Below are 20,126 nucleotides of genomic sequence, written 5' to 3'. Positions count from 1 at the left end.
CTTCTGCTCAAGCCATGACAATCTTTGAAATTAAGAGACTTTAATCAAAAAATGTAGAAAAGAGGATAACAGTTCTTTACTACAAGTGTATATATTTATGTATGTATAACCAAAACCAGAACAGAACAAACAGCAACATCATAACTAAAACTTTCAAACAAATCAAGTCCTATCTTTGCCCCTTTGGTGCAGTTATACTTACAAACAGCAGGGGCTGCAGTATGCCTTGGGAGGCAAAGACTGCAGTGACTTACTCATGGCCACCATTGGGCGCTGTCAAGCTTCAGAAATGCAAAGACACAGGGAGAGGTGCTGATTCCAGAGCTCACGTGGGAATGGTGGCCACAGGGACAGACCAAAACCTTTCCCATGGGCAGTGCAAGGACTCTCTCACTGTCTTTTGTCCAAAAGCATTGGGGGGGGGGGGTGGTGTTAGAAACTCCTCTGCAGTTGGTGCTGGCCCCTCGATGAGTCCGTAGCGAATCCAGTCACTGGTGATTGTCCTCTCAGGAGAACAGCACAAGACGCACAGAGTCAGACGGCGAGCCAGGATCCCCCTCCAGTGCTGCCACCAGCCCAGCAAGTAGTGGCTGGGCACCCAAGCAGACGGAAGACAAAGGTGTAGCATAGCGCACCAGCAAGAAATGAGCATGTGGAAACCTCTCTCTCACCACCTCCCAAGCCTGGGAAAGAGTGAAATCCTCCCCCCAAAAAAAGAAAACACCTTACCCAGTCCTTTCCCCAGTTATCACGTTGTAAGGCAAAGCTATTAACTATCCCTTTGTTTCGGCTTTAGACAGTTAGCTGGCTCCTGGAGCAGGTAGTGGGGGGCTGGGCTTCAACAAGCCATCTCGTTCTGGCTCTCAGTCCCCTAACTGCTGTGTTGGCAAGGGAGAAAAAAAATAAAATAAAAAATTCCATGAGATATTTTGAAACTATAACATCAATGCTCTGCTTTCAGGTGGCAAATGAGACCCATGGCCATGTTGGTGCTGACTTGGCTGCTCTCTGTTCTGAAGCTGCTCTTCAGGCTATCAGAAAGAAGATGGATCTCATAGACCTAGAAGATGAAACTATTGATGCTGAAGTGATGAACTCACTGGCTGTGACCATGGATGACTTCAGGGTAATGCAGGAGTGTCCTCCTTTCCTTTGTGTGCAGTGTCTAATTGCTTATTTGAAGCAAGTGAACATAACATGTTAGAATTTATATAATGCTGTTTCTTTAAACAATAGTGGGCTCTGAGTCAGAGCAACCCTTCTGCTCTCCGTGAGACTGTGGTCGAGGTGCCACAAGTCACCTGGGAAGATATTGGTGGTCTAGAAGATGTAAAGAGAGAACTCCAGGAGCTTGTACAGGTAAGAGTTTCCAACAGATTTTTGCCTAGTCAGCTTGAAAAATAATTATAATAATTGTCATGGTTTAGGAATGATATTTCCCAATTTAGCGTTCCCACTGAAACACTCCAAACCATGCGCTGCTTGCTCTCTCTCCCCCTCCCCCTTGCCATGGGTTGGAGAGGAGAATCGGGGGCACAAAAAGTAAAGATCACAGGTTGAGATAAGAAAAATTTACTGGAAACAGCAGTGAGATAAGAAAATAACCAGGAACAGTAACAGCAACAATACTAATAACAGAGTGTACAAGAGAGGTGAGTGATTCACATATGAGTGCTCACCATGCGGAACACGACGTTTCCCCCAGCTGCTTGCTTCACACTACCCCAACCAGAAGGGATCCCTTCACCCCTGCCCCCTGCGCATGACGTGAGATGGTATACAATAACCTCAGTGTCCTGGCCGTGCCTCTCCTGGCTACTGCAAACATTAACCCTATCCTGGCTGGAACCAGGACACAAAATTCAGAACCTCTGCACATTCCTGTTTGGGTTGTGAACAGGGTAAATGCAGAGTGGGTATGGTATTTTCATGTAATGAACCGAAAATATCATGCTGTTCTATCTTAGAGAAGTTGGGGAGAGGGAGGTGCTGGGAAGCAGCATCAGGCTTTCCTGAGCTGAATCTACAGTGACATCTTGGGTGAGTGTTGTGCTACATGCAGGAGCAGTAGCAGTTCTGCTTCTCTTAAGTGGGGAGTAGCCAAGAATCCTGTTATGTGGTGGCTTTAATATGCTAGAAAGTAGATGAAGATTCTCATACAGAGAACCTCTGAAGTTGGACTTTCCATCTGTGTTAGCATAGATAGAGGTGAGAAGTAATTGTGAAGCCTTCTGTGAAAGGAGAAGCTGGAACAAAGTTGTGAACAGTCTGTGGAAACTTCTGATACCAGCCTGCGTTGAGGTGGTTTGGGCTTGATTCACCCCTGCTTTCAGTTGACACTGTAGAAACAGCCTGTCTGTGAATAAAAGAATTTACTTTTCAGTATAACTTCTGGCATTAAAATCATTGCCTATCTCTGATGTTGTTGTGAAGGATAAATGCTCACATCAGACATCTTGCTTATCTTTGGAGGGCAGAGAAAACAGGTTAGATAATGAACTGTTCCCTTTTGGTTTTGCAGGGCAGACTGAAGTCGGGGTTAAGTGTGCTGGAAAACTACCTGAACTGGTACTTAATTCATAGGTGGAAATAGACTGTTTAAGGTAGATTTACAATTTAGCTGTGATGCTTTTTAAATCGGTGCCCGTTTAAAAACACCAGTGGCACTGAGCAGGCAGAATCTTGTGTTTAACCCACCAGAAATCATAAAATTATTTGGGTTGGAAGCAACCTTAATGATCATTTCGTTCCAACCCCCCTGCCATGGGCAGGGACACCTTCCACTAGACCAGGTTGCTCAGAGCCCTATCCAGTCTGGCCTTGGATGCTTCCATGGATGGGGTGTCCACAACTTCTCTGGGCAACCTGTGGCCATTCTGCCTCACCACCCTCACAGTAAAGATGTTTTTTTCCTAATATCTAATCTAAATCTACCCTCCTTCAGTTTGAAGCCATTCTTCGTCTTATCACTACATGTCCTTGTCCTTGTAAAGAGTCCCTGTCTGGCTTTCTTGTAGGCCCCCTTTAGGTACTGAAAGGCTGCTCTAAGGCCTCCCCAGAGCCTTCTCCAGGCTGAACAACCCCAACTCTCTTAGCCTGTCTTCATAGGAGAGGTGTTCCAGCACTCTGGGCTTGCTTCAGCAGGTCCATGTCCTTCTTATGCTGAGGGCCCCAGAGCTGGATGCAGTACTCCATGTGGGGTCTCACAAGAGCAGAGCAGGGGGGCACAATCACAGAACAGTTCAGGTTGGAAGGCACCACCAGCAGGGTCATCTGGTCAAACCTCCCTGCTCAAGCAGGGTTATCCTAGAGGACATTGCACAGGATTGCATCCTGATGGTTCTTGAATATCTCCAGTGAGGGAGACTCCACAACCTCTCTGGGCAATCTATTCCAGTGCTTGGTCACCCACACAGTAAAGAAGTTCTTCCTCATGTTCAGGTGGAACTTCCTGTGCATCAGTTTCTGCCTATTGCCTCTTGTCCTATTGCTTGGCACCACTGAGAGGAGTCTGATTCCATCTTGTTAGCACCCTCCCTTCAGATACTTATAGACATTGATGAGGTCCCCTCTCAGTCATCTCTTCTCGAGGTTGAACAGGTCCAGTTCCCTCAGCCTTTTCTTGTAAAAGAGATGCTCCAGTCCCTCAATCAACTTTGTCACTCTCTACTGGACCTGCTCCAGGAGCTCCATGTCTCTCTTATACTGGGCAGCCCAGAATTGAACTCAGCACTCCAGATGTGGCCTCACAAGGGCTGAGTAGAGGGGCAGGATCACCTCCCTCAACCTGATGGAAATGCTCTTCGTAATGCAGCCCAGGATACCATTGGCCTTCTTGGCCACAAGGGCATACTGATGGCTCATGGATGGCTTCTTGTCCACCAGGACCCCCAGCTCCTTCTCCACAGAGCTGCCTTCCAGCAGGTCACCCCCAGCCTGTACTGGTGCCTGGGGTTATTCCTCCCCTGGTGCAGGACCCTGCATTTGCCTTTGTTGAACTTCAGACAGTTCTTCTCTGCACATCTCTCCAACCTGTTGAGGTCCTTCTGAAGGGCTGCACAGCACTCTGGGGTATTGGCTACTCCTTCCAGCTTTGTGTTGTCAGTGAACTTGCTGAGGAGGCATCTGTCTGCCTCTTCATCCAAGTCATTGATCAATAAGTTAAACAATACCGGGCCCAGTACTGAACCTTGGGGGACACCACTCGAGTCAGCTGATAATCTAAGGCCTGCTCTAAAAATCAAAGCCTAAATTTAGGCTTACCCTAAAACCAGGCCAGACATCCTCAGCCAGATTTAGTTCTAGATGAGCCTTGGCCTTCCTTGTCTCATTTCTACCTACTCTGACCACCTCTCTATATTCACTCCAAGTGGCCTGACCCTGCTTTCATCTCCTGTGCATTTCCTGCTTGTGCTTGAGTAATGACAGGAGTTCCTTGTTCATCGAGGTAGGTCTCTTGCCCTTTTTGCCTGATTTCTTGCTCATTGGGATGCACCATTCTTGTGCCTGGAGGAAGTGACCCTTGAATATTGACCAGCTCTCTTGGACCCCTCTTCCCTGCAGGGCCTGTTCCCATGGGATTCTTCCAAGAAGGTCCCTAAGGAGGCTAAAGTTAGCTCTCCTGAAGTTCATGGTTACAATCCGACTTGCTGCCCTGCTTCTTCTTTGCCCCATACTGAACTCCACAATCTCATGGTCACCGCAGCCAAGGCTGCTCCCAACCTTCACATCTCCAACAAGGCCTTCCCTGTTTGTTAGTATGAGGTTGAGCAGCGCACCATTCCTTGTGGGATCCTCCACTACCTGTGACAGGAAGTTGTCATCAGTGTTTTCCAGGAACCTCCTGGATTGTTTGTGCTTTGCTGTGTTGCTTCTCCAGCAGATGTCAGGGTAGTTAAAGTCCCCCACAAGAACTAGGGCCTGAGACTGTGAGGCTGCTTCAGGCTGTCTGTAGAAGGTCTCATCCACTTCCTCCTCCTGCTCAGGCAGACTAGCAAATACCCGCAACTGTGTCACCCTTAGTAGTCTTCCCTTTTATCGTAACCCAGAAGCTCTTGACTCACTCGTCATCCACTCTTAGACAAAGCTCGATACATTCCAAGTGTAGCCTCACATAGAGGGCAATTCCACCACTGCGTCTTCCTGGTCTGTCTCTCCTAAACAGTGTATAGCCCTTCACGACAACATTCCAGTCGTGAGCTATCCCACTACGTCTCTGTAATTGCAATGAGATCAAAGCCCTGTGACTGCACACAGGTCTCTAGTTCCTCCTGTTTGTTCCCCATACTGCGAGTGTTGCTGTACAGGCACTTTATAGAGGTATTTTGAGTGCGTCAATATCCCAGTGGAGGTGCAAGGGGATGCCCCATAGTCCTGTCTAGTGATAATGTCTGGCTGTTTGTGCTTCATCGAGGTATCCCCACTTAATCCTCCTTTTGCTACTTGCGCAGTCACTATAACTCTCCCCTTCCCCCACCTTTCCTAGTTTAACATTCGCCTTACCAGGTTGGCTATTCTATTGGCAAAGACATGTCTAGGTGGATCCTGTCTCTCCCAATCAGCTGTTCATCAGCAAACAGGGTGCCATGGTTATAGAAACCAAACCCCTATTTGCAACACCAGTGATGTAGCCAGTCATTTACTTGGTAAATGCATCTAGTTTTCCTCTAGCCATTTTCCCTAACTGGCAGGTTCGGGGACTACCTGGGCCCCCAGACCCTTGACCAACATCCTCAAAAATCTGAAATCACATTTGATGGTTTCCAAGTTACCCTTGGTATCATTAGTGCCCATGTGAAAGACCAGCAGGGGGTAATAGTTGGATGCCTTGACAAGCCTTGGCAGTCTTTCCATGACATCTCTGATTCGAGCCCCTGGAAGAAAGGAAACCTCTCTGGACAACTGGTCAGGTCAGCAGATAGGTGCCTCTGTCCCTTGCAGTAGGGACTCACCCATGACAATTACTTACTGCTTTCTCTGGGTGATCTTGTCTGGCACAGGGTCTAGCAACTCAGTTGCTTTGCTTGAAGCTTTACCCAGCTCCTCCTCAGCTTGGAGGGCACTAAACCCATTTGTTAATGGCAAGTCTTCAGGAGGAGCAGGAGCATTCCTCGTACAGAGAGTGGCCAGTTTCCAGCCTTCTTCTTTTGACTTTGGATGTCTTGAGACATGGTGCAGAGCCCACCTGCATCTTTGTAGAGGGGAGCTGAGACTCCCAAGACTGTAGGGTCTCTGAGAATATCCTGTCTATCTCTTTCTCATCTTCATGAATGCTGTGCAATCTACTTACTTCCTCACTTAACTCCTTGACCTGGCAACATAGCTTCTCAACAAGGGCACACCTGCAGAGGAGATGACTCTCAGTCACAGCTTCCCAGTCAGGCACCAGGCGCTCCTTACAACCAGAGGCCTGCAGAGCTACATCTACTGTCAGAAGGTCTGTCTCAGTGGAAGCCTCTGACATCACTGATACAGAAACTCCAACATCCACTGGGGAACGAGCTCTACAGCATGTCATCACCATAACATTGGGAGCTTACGCTACTAAGACTGGGGAAGAAGGGGCCTCCTTTGCCCCTCAGTGTTAACTGTTTCTCCTGTTTGCTGCTCTCTGGTACTGCTACTGTGTTGACCCTCTCAAGGAGAGGTGCCCTTTCTTGTCAGCTGCAGTGCAAGCTGCTGCACCCCACTCTGGCTGACAGGCCGTGCCCTATTTGCCTGCTCTTTTTGCAGAGCTCCTGGTTATTCATGTTCCATGGGGGCTCCTGTACCTGAGCTGTTCACCTCTGTGAGTGACAGAAGGAGCTTAAATCAGCTGCCCTCACTCCTGGCCCCACCCATGCTGAGTCAACTGCTCTTGTGCAAGCTCCACATGGGTCTTGGCGCTCTCCTGGGGTTGCTCTGACTCTAGAAACTCACCCTGTTTGCTGCAGTCTCCTGTTCTGCTGCAGGATGTGCCTGCACCGGAGCTGTTTGCTCCCTTGACCTGCTAGCTATTCTTTGATGCAGCCCAGGACACAGTTGGTTTCTGGGCTGTGAACTCACATTGTTGGGTCATGTTGAGCTTCGTGTCTACCAACACTCCCAAGTCCTTCTTGTCAGGGCTGCTGTTGATCCATTCTCCACACAGCCTGTATTTGTGCTTGGGATTGCCATGACCCATGTGCAGGACCTTGCACTTGGCTTTGTTGAACTTCATGAGGTTTGCACAGGCCCACCTCTCAAGCTTGTCCAGGTTCCTCTGGATGGCATCCATTCCCTCCAGAGTTGACTGTACTGCACAGCTTGGTGTCATTGCCAAACTTCCTGAGGGTGCACTCAATCCCATTGTCCATGTCACTGATGCAGATGTTAAACAGTGCCAGTCCCAATACCAACCCCTTAGGGACACCACTCATCACTGGTCTCGACTTGGACATTGAGCTGTTGACCAGAACTCTTTGAGTGTGACCATCCAGCCAATTCCTTATCCACTGAGTGGTACATCAGTCAAATCCATGTCTTTCCAGTTTAGAGACCAGGATGTTGTCTGGGACAGCATCAAATCCTTTGCAGAAGTCCAGGTAGATGATGTCAGTCATTTCAGTTAGTGCTTCTGGTAGGAACAGAAACAAAACTGGTCTAGTGGAAGGTGTCCCTGCCTATGGCAGGGAGGTTGGACTAAATGATTTTTGAAGGTCCCTTCCAACCCAAACCACTACATGATTCTAAGTTACAGTCCTGTTCTGGCTCATCATGAGAGGTTTTTGTTTGTTTTGTTCTCTTTCAGTATCCTGTGGAACACCCAGACAAGTTCCTCAAATTTGGCATGACCCCATCAAAAGGGGTTCTGTTCTATGGGCCACCTGGTTGTGGTAAGACACTCCTGGCCAAAGCCATTGCTAATGAATGCCAGGCAAACTTCATTTCCATCAAGGGGCCGGAATTGCTCACCATGTGGTTTGGCGAGTCAGAAGCCAACGTTCGTGAGATCTTTGACAAGGTAAGTGTATCTTCTGCTCCTTGTGCTGTTTGTGCTGAGGTACCCCCAAAACCTTCACTGCACCTGTCTTACTGGCCTGGTTTTGTTTGTTTGTTTTGTTTCCCCTGCTTGCACTGAGAGCAGAGGCTGCTTTCCTGATGTTAGGGAAATAATTTTCTTTGGCAATATAGCTATTTAGATGGTTTTCTCCTGCTGCAATTTGTATCTGTTGTTACAGGATTATAAATGCCCCAGTGTCTTAGCAGGGAGGCTAGCATTAAGATGTCATAGATATTCTCTGCATCCCTAAAAACTTATTTCAAGACCACATTAGACATCACCTTCTATAGATTTTGAAAACATGCTATGGGTTCTTCTTTTTCTGCAGTTGGACTAAATTATTCTTGTAGGTCACTTCCAACTGAAATTATTCTATTCTTGTCCTGCAATATATATGGCTTGCAAGGGAGCTCATTCCCACTGCTCAGTTCCCCCATAGATAGTGTGACCTCCTGTCCCAGGAGGTATCTGCATGGATTATCTTGGGAATCTTCACTCCTATGTTCAGGGAAGGTGCTGAAAGAAGGTGCCTTGTGCTAGTGTTTGAGCTCTCATTGTGAAGAATTTTTTTCCCCTTTCTAACTGGAATTTTCTTTGCAGCCATTTGTGTCTCTGGTCTTTCGTCCTTTTGCTGTGCATTTTGAAGGATATGGCTCGCTTTTCCCCTGTAACTCTACCTATTAGGTAGCTAAAGACAGAGATTGGATTTCCCCCTTCCATTTGATATTTTTCACCTACTGATACTCAAGGGCCTAAATAACCAGTTGATGTCCCCAAATCCTGCAGGGAGAGTTCTGGTCCAGGCAAATTAGCTCCAGCTTTTCAGCTAGGCATTGGAGATAGCACCTGTGCTGGTTTAAAGGTAAACCAGCACAAGAAATGAACCCAACACTAAAGAGATTATGTCAGAGTTACAATTTAATAAAAATATTACAATAAATGCAATGACACAAAGAGAAATTGGTTTTAACCCACAAAACCCAGAAGTATAACCCAGCACCCTGAGGCACAAACAGAATGGTGTTTGTTAGCCCCTGGGCTGAGACCCACGTGGTTCCCCTGAGTCCAAAGTACAAGGAAGGGAGAAAAAAAAACCCTGTTGGTGCAGATGATGGTTGCAGTCTGGTCAAGAGTGGTGGTCTCCTTCTGTCGAAGTTCTGGTCCTCTGGATCTGACGAGTGGTCCCAGAGGTCTCCAACCCCCAAGATTATATACCCTCAGGTTCAGGTGAGAATGCCCAGTACCTCCCCCAGGGTGGGGAGTTCCACAATGGATGATCTAACTCTGAGTCATGGAGTATTTTTGGAATCATTGATGGTCCATTAGCAGACATGACTCCTCAGGCTGGGTGTGAAGGTGCTAATGACTCCCTGGAGGGGAGTTATCACAGCTTCTATCTCACAGGCTTCTTTAACACCCAGCTTGCAGCCTGAGGGGTCAGGTGTGCCCTGGGCAGCTGCTGCAAATGGTCCATTGTTAACAGTTCATTAGAAATCACATAGAGAGTGGATAATACACAGCTTTGGTCACACTCACAGAGTGATAAACCTGTTCCGGCTGCTGAACTAGGACACCACCTTTCTGCCTGGTTCAAAGTGCTCCTAGCTTTGGGGAAGTGCAGTTTGTTTTTCAGGAGAATGTAATTGTGAGGCAGGAGACTGTTCCATAGCAACTCCTCCAAGCTGTCCTTGTTGCAGCAGAGCTCTGGTGTACTCCTCTGAGCTGCTTTAATTGTAGGGTAGACTTAAAGTGAAGTCAGCGTGCTCCTTGCCTAGTGGTATTAACATGGAGTAATTGTTCCCATTTGCTTTTTGCAGGCCCGCCAAGCAGCCCCATGTGTGCTCTTTTTTGATGAGCTGGACTCCATCGCCAAGGCTCGAGGTGGGAATATCGGTGATGGTGGTGGTGCTGCAGACCGTGTTATCAATCAGATCCTGACAGAGATGGATGGCATGTCCACCAAGAAAAATGTCTTCATCATTGGTGCCACCAACAGGCCAGACATCATTGACCCAGCCATCTTGCGCCCTGGTCGCCTGGATCAGCTCATCTACATTCCTCTGCCTGATGAGAAGTCCCGGGTTGCAATTCTTAAGGCCAACCTAAGGAAGTCACCAGTTGCCAAGGTAGGATCTGCACTTTGACTGCATCTAGATTGGGTTTGCTGTAGACTGTACGTGCTCCTCACAAGCTGGGGATAGAGCAGAGGGCTGGTGACTGCTCCATGCAATCCAGAGCTGGGAAACCTTCAGTCCCTGAAGGATGGAAGTGAAGAGGTAGGGGGAGGCTTTAGCTCTGAAACTAGGTAGTGATGAAGCTAGTTGTTGATGTGTAAGCATAGCAGGTCTTTGTCACATGGTGGAGTTCTGCCCACAGTGTGGGAACAGGAAAGCCTGTTATGGCTAGATGGAAAAGATCCTTGTACTCTAAAAGAAAAGTAAATCTAGAAGACAGGTGGGAAATGGAAATTTAAGAGCAACTACTGGCTGGAGGGCCGGGCCCAGAGAGTCCTGGTGAACGGAGCTGCATCCAGCTGGCGGCTGGTCACTAGTGGTGTTCCCCAGGGGTCAGTGTTGGGTCCAGTCCTGTTTAACATCTTAATTGATGATTTAGATGAGGGGATTGAGTCCATCATCAGCAAATTTGCTGATGACACCAAGTTGGGAAGGAGTGTCGATCTGCTGGAAGGCAGGAGGGCTCTGCAGAGGGATCTGGATAGACTTGAGAGGTGGGCTGATTCCAATGGGATGAAGTTCAATAAGGCCAAGTTGCTGCAGACCACCAGAGAGAATTGCACACACCAATGTGATGTTGAAAGCAAAATCCAACTTTATTACAAGTAGGCAACACATTTAAGCCCGAAAACCACGCCCCGTGCGTGTCACGTGTCTCTGCAAGCCATCTCATAGGTTACAAGCTGCTGTCCATATGCAGAATCCAATCCTGATCGAGGAAAGGGCAGGAGCCGTCCCAGGGGGCCATCCCAGACTTGTATCTTGTTTTTCTCTAAGTTTGTTGTCGTCCTGGGGCGACTCCCTCATCACGTTGTCCTTAGGAGACCCCCACCCGAGTTGTTGTTCGATCTCGCAGTCTTTCAGCACAGCCAGGGCCCCCACACCAAGTGCCGGCTCCTGCACTTTGGCCACAACAACCCCATGCAGCACTACAGGCTGGAGACAGAGTGGCTGGAGAGTAACCAGGAAGAAAGGGACCTGGGGGTACTAATTGACAGGAAGCTCAATATGAGCCAACAGTGTGCCCAGGTGGCCAAGAAGGCCAATGGGATCCTGGCCTGTATCAAAAATAGCGTGGCCAGAAGGACCCGGGAAGGGATCCTTCTCCTGTACTCTGCATTGAGTATTGTGTTCAGTTCTGGGCCCCTCAGTTCAGGAAAGATATTGAGGTGCTGGAGCGGGTCCAGAGAAGAGCAACAAGGCTGGTAAAGGGACTGGAGCACAAGTCCTATGGGGAGAGGCTGAGGGAGCTGGGGTTGTTCAGCCTGGAGAAGAGGAGGCTTAGAGGTGACCTCATCACTGCCTATAGCTACCTGAAGGGAAGTTATAGCCAGGTGGGGGTTGGTCTCTTCTCCCAGGCAGTCAGCAATAGGACAAGGGGGCATGGGCTCAAGCTCTGCCAGGGGAAATTTAAGTTGGATATCAGAAAAAAATTCTTTCCAGAGAGAGTAATCAGGCATTGGAATGGGCTGCCCAGAGAGGTGGTGGATTCACCATCCCTGGAGATTTTTAAGCGCAGATTGGATGTGGCACTGAGTGCCATGATCTAGTAAAGGGACTGGAGTTGGACCGAGGGTTGGACTTGATGATCCCGGAGGTCTTTTCCAACTCAATCGATTCTATGATACTGCAGTGAATTGTTGCTGAACTTTTATCACAGGCAAGAGCTATGTTCCTTGCCTAGGGAGAGGGCAATAATGCAACTGATAGTTAATAAGAGAAAAGCAGATGTCAAGTGAAAGCTCAAGTTTTTTTATGCCAAGCTTACCTTTTTAGATGCTGTTGGGAAGGAAAGCTTCAAAGGAGGTTGCAGTACTACTCCCTCAGTTTAAGGGAAGGAGCAGGAGGTTGGTTGTCTTGGTCTGCCTGTGCGCCATTTCCAGTCTGACAGTGTTTCATTTGACTCCTAATGCTGAGGCCTGAGTAAATCATATCCTAAATCCACAAGTCAACCTGCCTCTTCTTGAGGGTGAACAGTGCAGAGGCATTCTCTATTCCACTCCTGTGAGACCCTACTCAGAGGGCTGGAGCCCCTCTCCTATGAAGACAGGCTGAGAGAGCTGGGGCTGTTCAGCCTGGAGAAGAGAAGGCTCTGGGGAGACCTTAGAGCACCTTCCAGTACCTAAAGGGGGACTACAGGAAAGATGAGGAGAGACTATTTGTCAGGACGTGTAGTGACAGGACAGTGGGGAATGGCTTCACATTGACAGAGGGCAGGGTTAGATTGGATATTGGGAAGAAATTCTTTACTGTGAGGGTGGTGAGATGCTGGCACAGGTTGCCCAGAGAAATCGTGGATGCCCCATGCCTTGAAGTATTCAAGGCCAGAGTGGATGGATGTAACCGAGGGGGACGGGTGTTTGGACCTGAGAGACGACTCCACAGGAGTTAGCAGCAACAGGCCCCTTTATTCATATGCACACACACTTATATACACCTTTAAAACTGTATTCGTCCATGGCTGCTTGACACTTTGGCACTGATTATTGGCTAACAATGCTCTTTACATTACAAAACTTCTCATAATTGGCTGACCGTGCACATCTGGATGAGAAAGTCGGCAGCAGCCATTTCTGATTACATTAATTAGTTCTTAAGGCTACATTACACTAATTTACATAGGCAGTTCAGCATATAGCTTGCTTTTTAGGTGAAATACCATATGAAATTCCAACAGATGGAGCATGGAGCAACTTGATCTAGTGGAAGGTGTCCCTGCCCATGGCAGGGGGGTTGAAACTAGATAATCTTTGAGGTCCTGTCCAACCCAAACCATCCTGTGATTTACAGCTGCTTCAGAAGGTCTTGCTGGGTGGGGAGGGAGTATGGCCTACCTTTGTATGTGGTTAACTTTTTCCAAACCCAAGAATTTTAACAGCTCATCTTTTCAAAATTTGCCAAAGTTAAGGCAGCACCTTTATACCATGGAATCTAAAGATACTTTTTTTGTCACCTGAGGGTGTAAGGTGTAAAGGACAGGCCTCTCTTGGGGTTTGTTTTTTGTTTGGTTTGGGGGTTTTGTTGGGGTTTTTTTGTTGTTTTGTTTTTTTATTTTCCACTAGGATGTTGACCTGGATTTCTTAGCTAAGATGACCAATGGCTTTTCGGGGGCTGACCTGACAGAAATTTGCCAGCGTGCCTGCAAACTGGCCATCCGCGAATCCATTGAGACCGAGATCAGGCGAGAGCGCGAGAGGCAGACCAACCCTTCTGCCATGGTGAGTGGGACACACTGAGCTTTCCCTGCTCATGAGAAAGACAGCCCACCTCTGCCTGTGGTGAGGCGGGATGCATTCCTCTTCATAATCCTCATGTGGGGATGAGTGGGGTCTTGGCACAGAGCATGGAATGGGAGCACAAGACCTTCCTGGGGTACGCCACTGTCAGCATGTCTCAGAAGTCCCCTGCTGCAGCCCTGATTTAGCCTGCCACAGTGTCTCTCTCCAGCCCCAACTCCGGTGGGTGTTGGAGCCTCCTGATCTAGCAGGAGGCTTTGAGTGGCTGTTGGGCTGCAGAGCTTGGGCATGCAGCTTACCTGGGTCCTCTGTCCCACTGCAGGAGGTGGAGGAGGATGACCCTGTTCCTGAGATACGCAGGGATCACTTTGAGGAGGCCATGCGCTTTGCTCGCCGCTCTGTCAGTGACAATGACATTAGGAAATATGAGATGTTTGCACAGACCCTACAGCAGAGCCGTGGCTTCGGCAGCTTCAGGTAACCATGGTGGAGTGGGGGGAAGGGCAGCATGGCTCAGTTAGCCCCAGAACAGAGCATTGAGGCAGCATTCTGTTGGATTCTGGGTAACAAATTCCCTCTTCTGCTACATTTTCCCATTCTCCCCAGCATGTACAGCAGCAGGTATAGGCTGTGCTGCAGGTCGATTGTAGCTGCTCTGTTAGTTCTCCTGAAGTCCAACAACCCTTTTTCCTTTAACACAAGTGACAGCCGAAAGTTGTATAAGCCTTTTGTGTGATCTGCTATAAGATTTAATCCCATTTCTCCTGCCTGTCCTACGTGTCACTGGGGATTGGCGCAGAGGGAGGGGATTGTGCTGAGCCACGAGTAGACTTTTGAACAGCATCTCTTCTCTCCCCTTCTGCACCATTGCATGCAGGTTCCCATCAGGTAACCAGGGTGGTACCGGTCCAAACCAAGGCACAGGAGGTGGCAGCGGGGGCAATGTGTACAGCGAAGACAATGATGACGATCTCTATGGTTAACTCCCTCCTTGGTGGACCAGCTTCACGTCAGGCCACATTGTACAGCAAAAAAATCCAACATTCAGTGGACTCTTGGCTTCTTCATTCTTCAGTCAGAACAGTGTAGCTGCATATCAGACTTTGTACAGGGAATGTTTTCTGCAAACAAATTCAGAACGGTGTTCAGTTGGGAAGCAGACATTGAATTAACAAGGAGGGAAACCGACTTAATTTCTGAGAAATTTCTGTTCTAGTTTATGTGGCAGAATCAGCAACTTTAGCAAAGAATACAATGCTAGCCTGTATAAAAAAATCCCACAAAAATTATAAAAAATAATAAAAATCACACAACACTCCTTTGTGTGTGACTGGTGCAGTGTAGCTTGTGCTGTCTCTGTAAACCCCATGTGTCACTCCTCAATCTGGTGGAGCCCATCTGTATGTATGCTTCCCTGGTGTGTTCAACATTGCTCCTTGTTATGTCTCTTAACCTGAGTTAACAGAAGAAATTGGTTTGTCAGTCTCTCTCTCCTCTGCCCAAATTTGGCAAGAAGCACCAAGTAAGAGAGCCTGGTAGCAGATATCTCTTGCTTCTCTGATGCTGGCCCTGAGCTGTAGGGTCTCCTGCTGCTTTAGCTCCTCTGCAGCAAAGGACTTCAGTAATCCTCATTCCATCTGCCCTGCCTGAAGGCAGGCACAAGGGAGCTCTTGGACTGTCTCTGAAGTTTGTGGGGCAGCATGACCCCACTATGATTAGGAAAGAGGAGATGCAGCACTGTTCATCAGGCTCTGTGAAGAGACTTTCCCCCCTCCCGTACAATGTTTCATACATCCCTTTGGGTTTCTGATGACAGGCATGGCTCTCTGCTGCCAGCCTGCCCCTTGTTTTGTCTCATACTCAGTAGTTGGGTGCTGATCATAGTCCTTATCCTTCCTTTATGCTTGCAGGTTTCTGCCTTGCTCCTTGATTTATTTTCCCTCCTCTGAACTGAACAATGTGCTACTGCTGTACTTCAGTGTTTTATATGAAAGAAGCCCTGTGTCTGGTCCCATCACTGCACACAGGAGCAGTGTGGTAGGCTGCGTATGACTCAGCCATGAACCGAAGGGGAGAGTCTGTTTGAGGCAATGGCCATGTTGCCTAAAATTGAGGAAAAAAACTTTTGAGACCATATTAGTATAGATAAAGTAGAGAGCAGTTCTTTAATGAAAGCTTTCAGGTGCACAGAGTATATAGGTGCACGCCCAGTATAGGGTTTTTACAAATTTATACCACTACTTAATTATCATATCTAATGGGTACATCCAACCCAAAAACCTTTTGCCCCTGGTACCAACCTTAGAACTGCCCCGTTGGAGCACCTCCAAGGGTTCTGAGCCTTCTATCTTGTTTTGAATACAATATATCTTCTTATTCTGGTCCAGGTGCATGTGTCCCAAACACTATGTCCTTGCTGCTATCTTGTCCGTTGAAAAGACAGTTAAACAGAAATTCAGGAATGTGGCACAAACAGTGAGAAACTGTTAAAAACTGTTAGCTGCTACTTCAAGTGTGAGAAACTATACAGCTATATAAAAATCTACAAATATATAAAAATCCTAAGGCATCAGCCATAAGATGCACAGAGTGGTCATGTGCTATTGACTTCTGTGGAGAATGGAGGAACTGGCATCCCCCAGGGATCAGTGTTGGGCCTAGTCCTGTTTAATATCTTTATTGATGATCTGCTGGGAGCTCTCTAGGACTCTTCCACAAGCCTTCCCCAGCTCTGGTGTTGGGTGAATTTCTTCCTGCCAGTTTGAGGATGTGACCATTCAGCAAGTCTCCAGCAGATCTACCCTGGTGTCTCTGTGCTGTGGGGGGCTGGGACAAGCAGTGTATAGGATAGTAGGGTGTATGTGTCCCAGCTCCCCAAAGCCTTCTCTGCCACATCTGATAATTGCAAATGCTAATTAAATCCATCACAAGGGCTGGAAACCCTCATATTTTTTCCTCTGCCACCTGTGGGATGTGGATCCTGGTGGGTGTTGCCTTAAGAGACCACAGAAAACAGGACTACAACTAGTGTATGAGATAAGATAAAAAGGGTAGGTCCTTTAATTCCAGGCCTAGGGCCTATAGGAATACACACTGATGCGCGTGTGCCCGAACATTGGTTCCATGGTTTTTATAATGTCCATCCAATCCCCCTTCACCCATCCCACTGTAGTGGGCTAACCTGGCAAAAATGCCCAGTACTCACCACAGGGACACCAAGGGAAAGGGAGGAAAAAAACCTGAAAACTAAAACTTAAAATGGAAAGGTTTATATATTTACACAAAAAAGGGAAAATTAAAAGCAAAATGCAATATAACACATCCACATATGAGTAAAAGATTATAACAATCTTTCACCTCCCTACCCAAATAGCAAAACTGAATCCTTCCGAACACCTCAATAAGGGCTAACCTCTCCAAGAGATACCCAAACAGGAGAAAAGGGAAAAGCTAACAATAAAAACGTTTACTTCCCCGAGACAATGTAGCGGTAAGCAGTGGTACCGGGGCCCAGTCCTCCCAGAACAACACAGCACATCCTCTCCGGACAAGTGGCTATGAAGGAAGAGACCCAAGCACCTCCCTACACTTGCTTTTATACTTGAGCTGATATCAGCTAGTATGAAATACTTCTTTGGTTGCTTAAGTCAGGTGATACCTGTCCCTTCATATCTATGTAGCACCTACCAAGGCCTACTAAAACTAAGGCCTAACTAAAACTACCACAATGTCCACCCCTTATTTCATACCATATGACGTCAAACCCATATTCCATATTCATCTATTTCCTGTGCTTCAACAATTCTTGTTCTTTTCAGAACTGACTTCCACCCCTCCAGCTGATAGTCCATTAGGGTGGAAGGTCTATTTCCTGCTAGGGTTTGGCAACTGCTCCTCCAACTGTTATCAGGTGAGTCAGAGGTGTGGCTTGCTCGTTAGCAGGGAGTTGAGAAGGCTTGATAAGGGAGAAAAGGGAAGTGCTCTGCTCATTTCCTGCTAGGATTTGGCTGCTACTCCTCCAACTGTTATCAGGTGAGAGAGAGGCGGGGCTTGCTCATTAGCAGTGGGTTGAGAAGGCTTTAAAAACATCTCTGGGGAGTGTGAGCGACCTGGAGCACGGTGAACAGGGGCATGGCATGCTAGTAAGGGTGTGGCACGGCAGTTCACGCAGGCAGGGCACAAGCCTAGGTGTTTTGTGGGCTTTTTTGTTTTTCCTTTTCCCCACAATGCAAGGCAGTCATGACTTCCGAAAAAATGAAAGCTGTTGCTCTTGTTACCAGTTACCACAGACAGAAACCTCTAAAAAGGATGCAGCCACTCAGGCCTCTGGCTGCACAGACTGTTTGAGCCTGGATCTGTTACCGGAGGACAGCGTGAGAAGCACCTGCATGCGATGTGAGCAGGTGAACGATTTGCTGTGTCTGGTGGCAGAGCTAAAGGAAGAGGTAGAAAGGCTCAGAAGCATAAGGGAGAGTGAAAGGGAAATTGACTGATGGAGTCACACCCTTTCGACTCCTAAGCAAGCCCAGCAGGAGGTGCTGAAGCCCTGCCCCTCCTGCCGTCAGGCAGATAGAACAAATCATATGGATGGGAAGGAATGGAAACAGGTGCCTGGTCGTAGAGGCAAAAACACCCCCTCTAGACCCCTTTCACCTACCGGGGTGCCCTTAAAAAACAGGTATATGGCCCTGGACTCGGACAGCCTGTCGGAGGAGAGTCAGGAGAAAGATCTGTCTACAAGGTCTTGAGGTTACTCCCAGTCTACCAGACGGATTACAACTACAGATACAAGGAAAAAGAGAAGGGTTGTTGTAATTGGTGACTCCCTTCGGCGGGTAACTAAGGGCCCTATATGTTAGCCAGACCCATTCCACAGGGAGGTTTGCTGCCTTCCTGGGGCCAGGGTGAGGGATATTACTAAGAGACTTCCTAAGCTATTACCTGCTGTTGGTTGTCCAGGTTGGAAGTGATGACATCAATGAAAGAAGTACCAGGGTAATTAAAAAAGATTTTAAGGCACTGGCCCGATCACTTCATGGGACAGGAGCACAGGTAGTAATTGCCTCAGTTCCTGTGCTAGCCAGGATGAATGAGGAGATAAATGAGGAGAGGTATAGGAAAGCCCAACTTACCAATAGGTGTCTTAGAGACTGGTGCTACTGTCAAAATTTTGGGTTTTTTGATCATGGGGCAAACTCCGTGTTGCCCAGTCTCCTCAAACCAGATGGGCTTCATCTATCTAGGAAGGGCAAAAGAACTGTAGCCCATAAGTTGGCAGGGCTGGTTAGGAGGGCTTTAAACTGGGTTTGAAGGGGGAAGGGACTGAAACCGGGCTCTCCAGAGATAAGCCTAAGGGCGTAGAGCCTGAGTTGAGAGTAAAATCAGTGGCCCAGCTGAAGTGCATGTACACCAATGCACGCAGTATGGGAAACAGACAAGAGGAGCTGGAAGCCATAGTGCAGCAGGAAAACTATGACATAGTAGCTGTCACAGAAACATGGTGGGATGACTTTCATGACTGGAGTGCTGCTATGGGGGGTTACAAGCTCTTCAGAAAGGACAGGCAGGGTAGGAGAGGTGGAGGGGTGGCTTTATATGTTAGAGAGTCTCTTGACTCTGTTGAACTTGAGGTCAGCAGTGACAAGGTTGAGTGCCTGTGGACTAGAATCAGGGGGAAGGCCAACAAGGCTGACATCCTGCTGGGAGTCTGTTACAGACTGCCTGTCACGTGAAAGGGAGGAGGGAGACAGAAATGCAAAGATTTCTAGTCTTAACTGTATTAATAAGAAATTATTAGCTATAAGCGCTTCCAGACAATCAGATCCTTATGTCCCCAAGACTGCCTGTCGACTACAGACAGCACACAGGTTGGAAGGGTTTCTGACCTGTGCTTTGAAGCCACACTTAATAGCTAGAAAAGAACTTGGCCCACAGGAGCTCCACTGTCACAAGTACGTGAGTTATTCTGGGTTCCGCTTTGCCGGTGATAATGTTTAGCTGCAAGATTGTATTTAATTGATAATAAAAGACCCGAGAAGAAACCAGTATGCAGCGTTGAAGAGAAGGGAGAGGGGATCTCTGCGTTCCCCTTTGTCCGAGGGGAGCAGAGATGGGAGACAGAGACAAGGAGTTCTGGGCATTTGCAAGGCAGGAGAGTCAACTCTTTATTCAAAAAACCACGAGGTAATGTTCAGTCCTGGGGGCGGTGCCCAGGTCTGGCAGTATTGGGTGGAAACTGAGGAAAAGGCAGGGTCAAAGGTCCATTAACCAATAGAACTGGGACAGGGGCAGAGCTGGCTGGGGCCCTGGCCTGCCCCCCCCCCAGCCATGAGACACCGGGGTAACAGAACAGAGAGGGGAGGAGGGGTGCCTGGAAATTCCAAGAACCCCGGGGCTCTTGAGCAAGCATGGGTACAGCCCAGCACAAGACAGAGCAATCCAGCCCAATAGCTGGGTAATCAAGGGAACAAAAGGCCTCCAGGGAACACAAAGAGCACTGGCTGGGTGTGGTGTAACAGAACTAGGCACAGACAAGGTAACAGAATCAGGGGATTGAAAACTGCATTAACAAAGAAGCTCAGGGGATACAATGGACAGGGTGTGGTGGTCATCAAACCAGCACAGACAGGGTAACAG

The 20,126-nt window shown here is 48.0% G+C and overlaps 1 protein-coding gene across 1 annotated transcript in view; it reads left to right on the top strand.

Moving 5' to 3' along the window:
* LOC139683010 (transitional endoplasmic reticulum ATPase-like) overlaps nt 1–14,808 on the top strand; it is a 46,216-nt gene extending 31,408 nt beyond the window's left edge. Inside the window, exons 11-17 of the mRNA XM_071577711.1 lie at nt 962–1,126; nt 1,237–1,359; nt 7,769–7,981; nt 9,838–10,146; nt 13,317–13,472; nt 13,813–13,967; nt 14,368–14,808. Of these exons, the coding sequence (XP_071433812.1) occupies nt 962–1,126; nt 1,237–1,359; nt 7,769–7,981; nt 9,838–10,146; nt 13,317–13,472; nt 13,813–13,967; nt 14,368–14,473 (1,227 nt within the window). The 3' untranslated portion in view covers nt 14,474–14,808. The remainder of the gene's footprint in view (nt 1–961; nt 1,127–1,236; nt 1,360–7,768; nt 7,982–9,837; nt 10,147–13,316; nt 13,473–13,812; nt 13,968–14,367) is intronic.
* The last annotated feature ends 5,318 nt before the right edge of the window (nt 14,809–20,126 follow it).

Source organism: Pithys albifrons, chromosome 26, assembly GCF_047495875.1.
Source record: "Pithys albifrons albifrons isolate INPA30051 chromosome 26, PitAlb_v1, whole genome shotgun sequence".
NCBI classification, from domain to species: Eukaryota; Metazoa; Chordata; class Aves; order Passeriformes; family Thamnophilidae; genus Pithys; species Pithys albifrons.
This window is presented reverse-complemented; position numbering and strand designations above follow the sequence as displayed.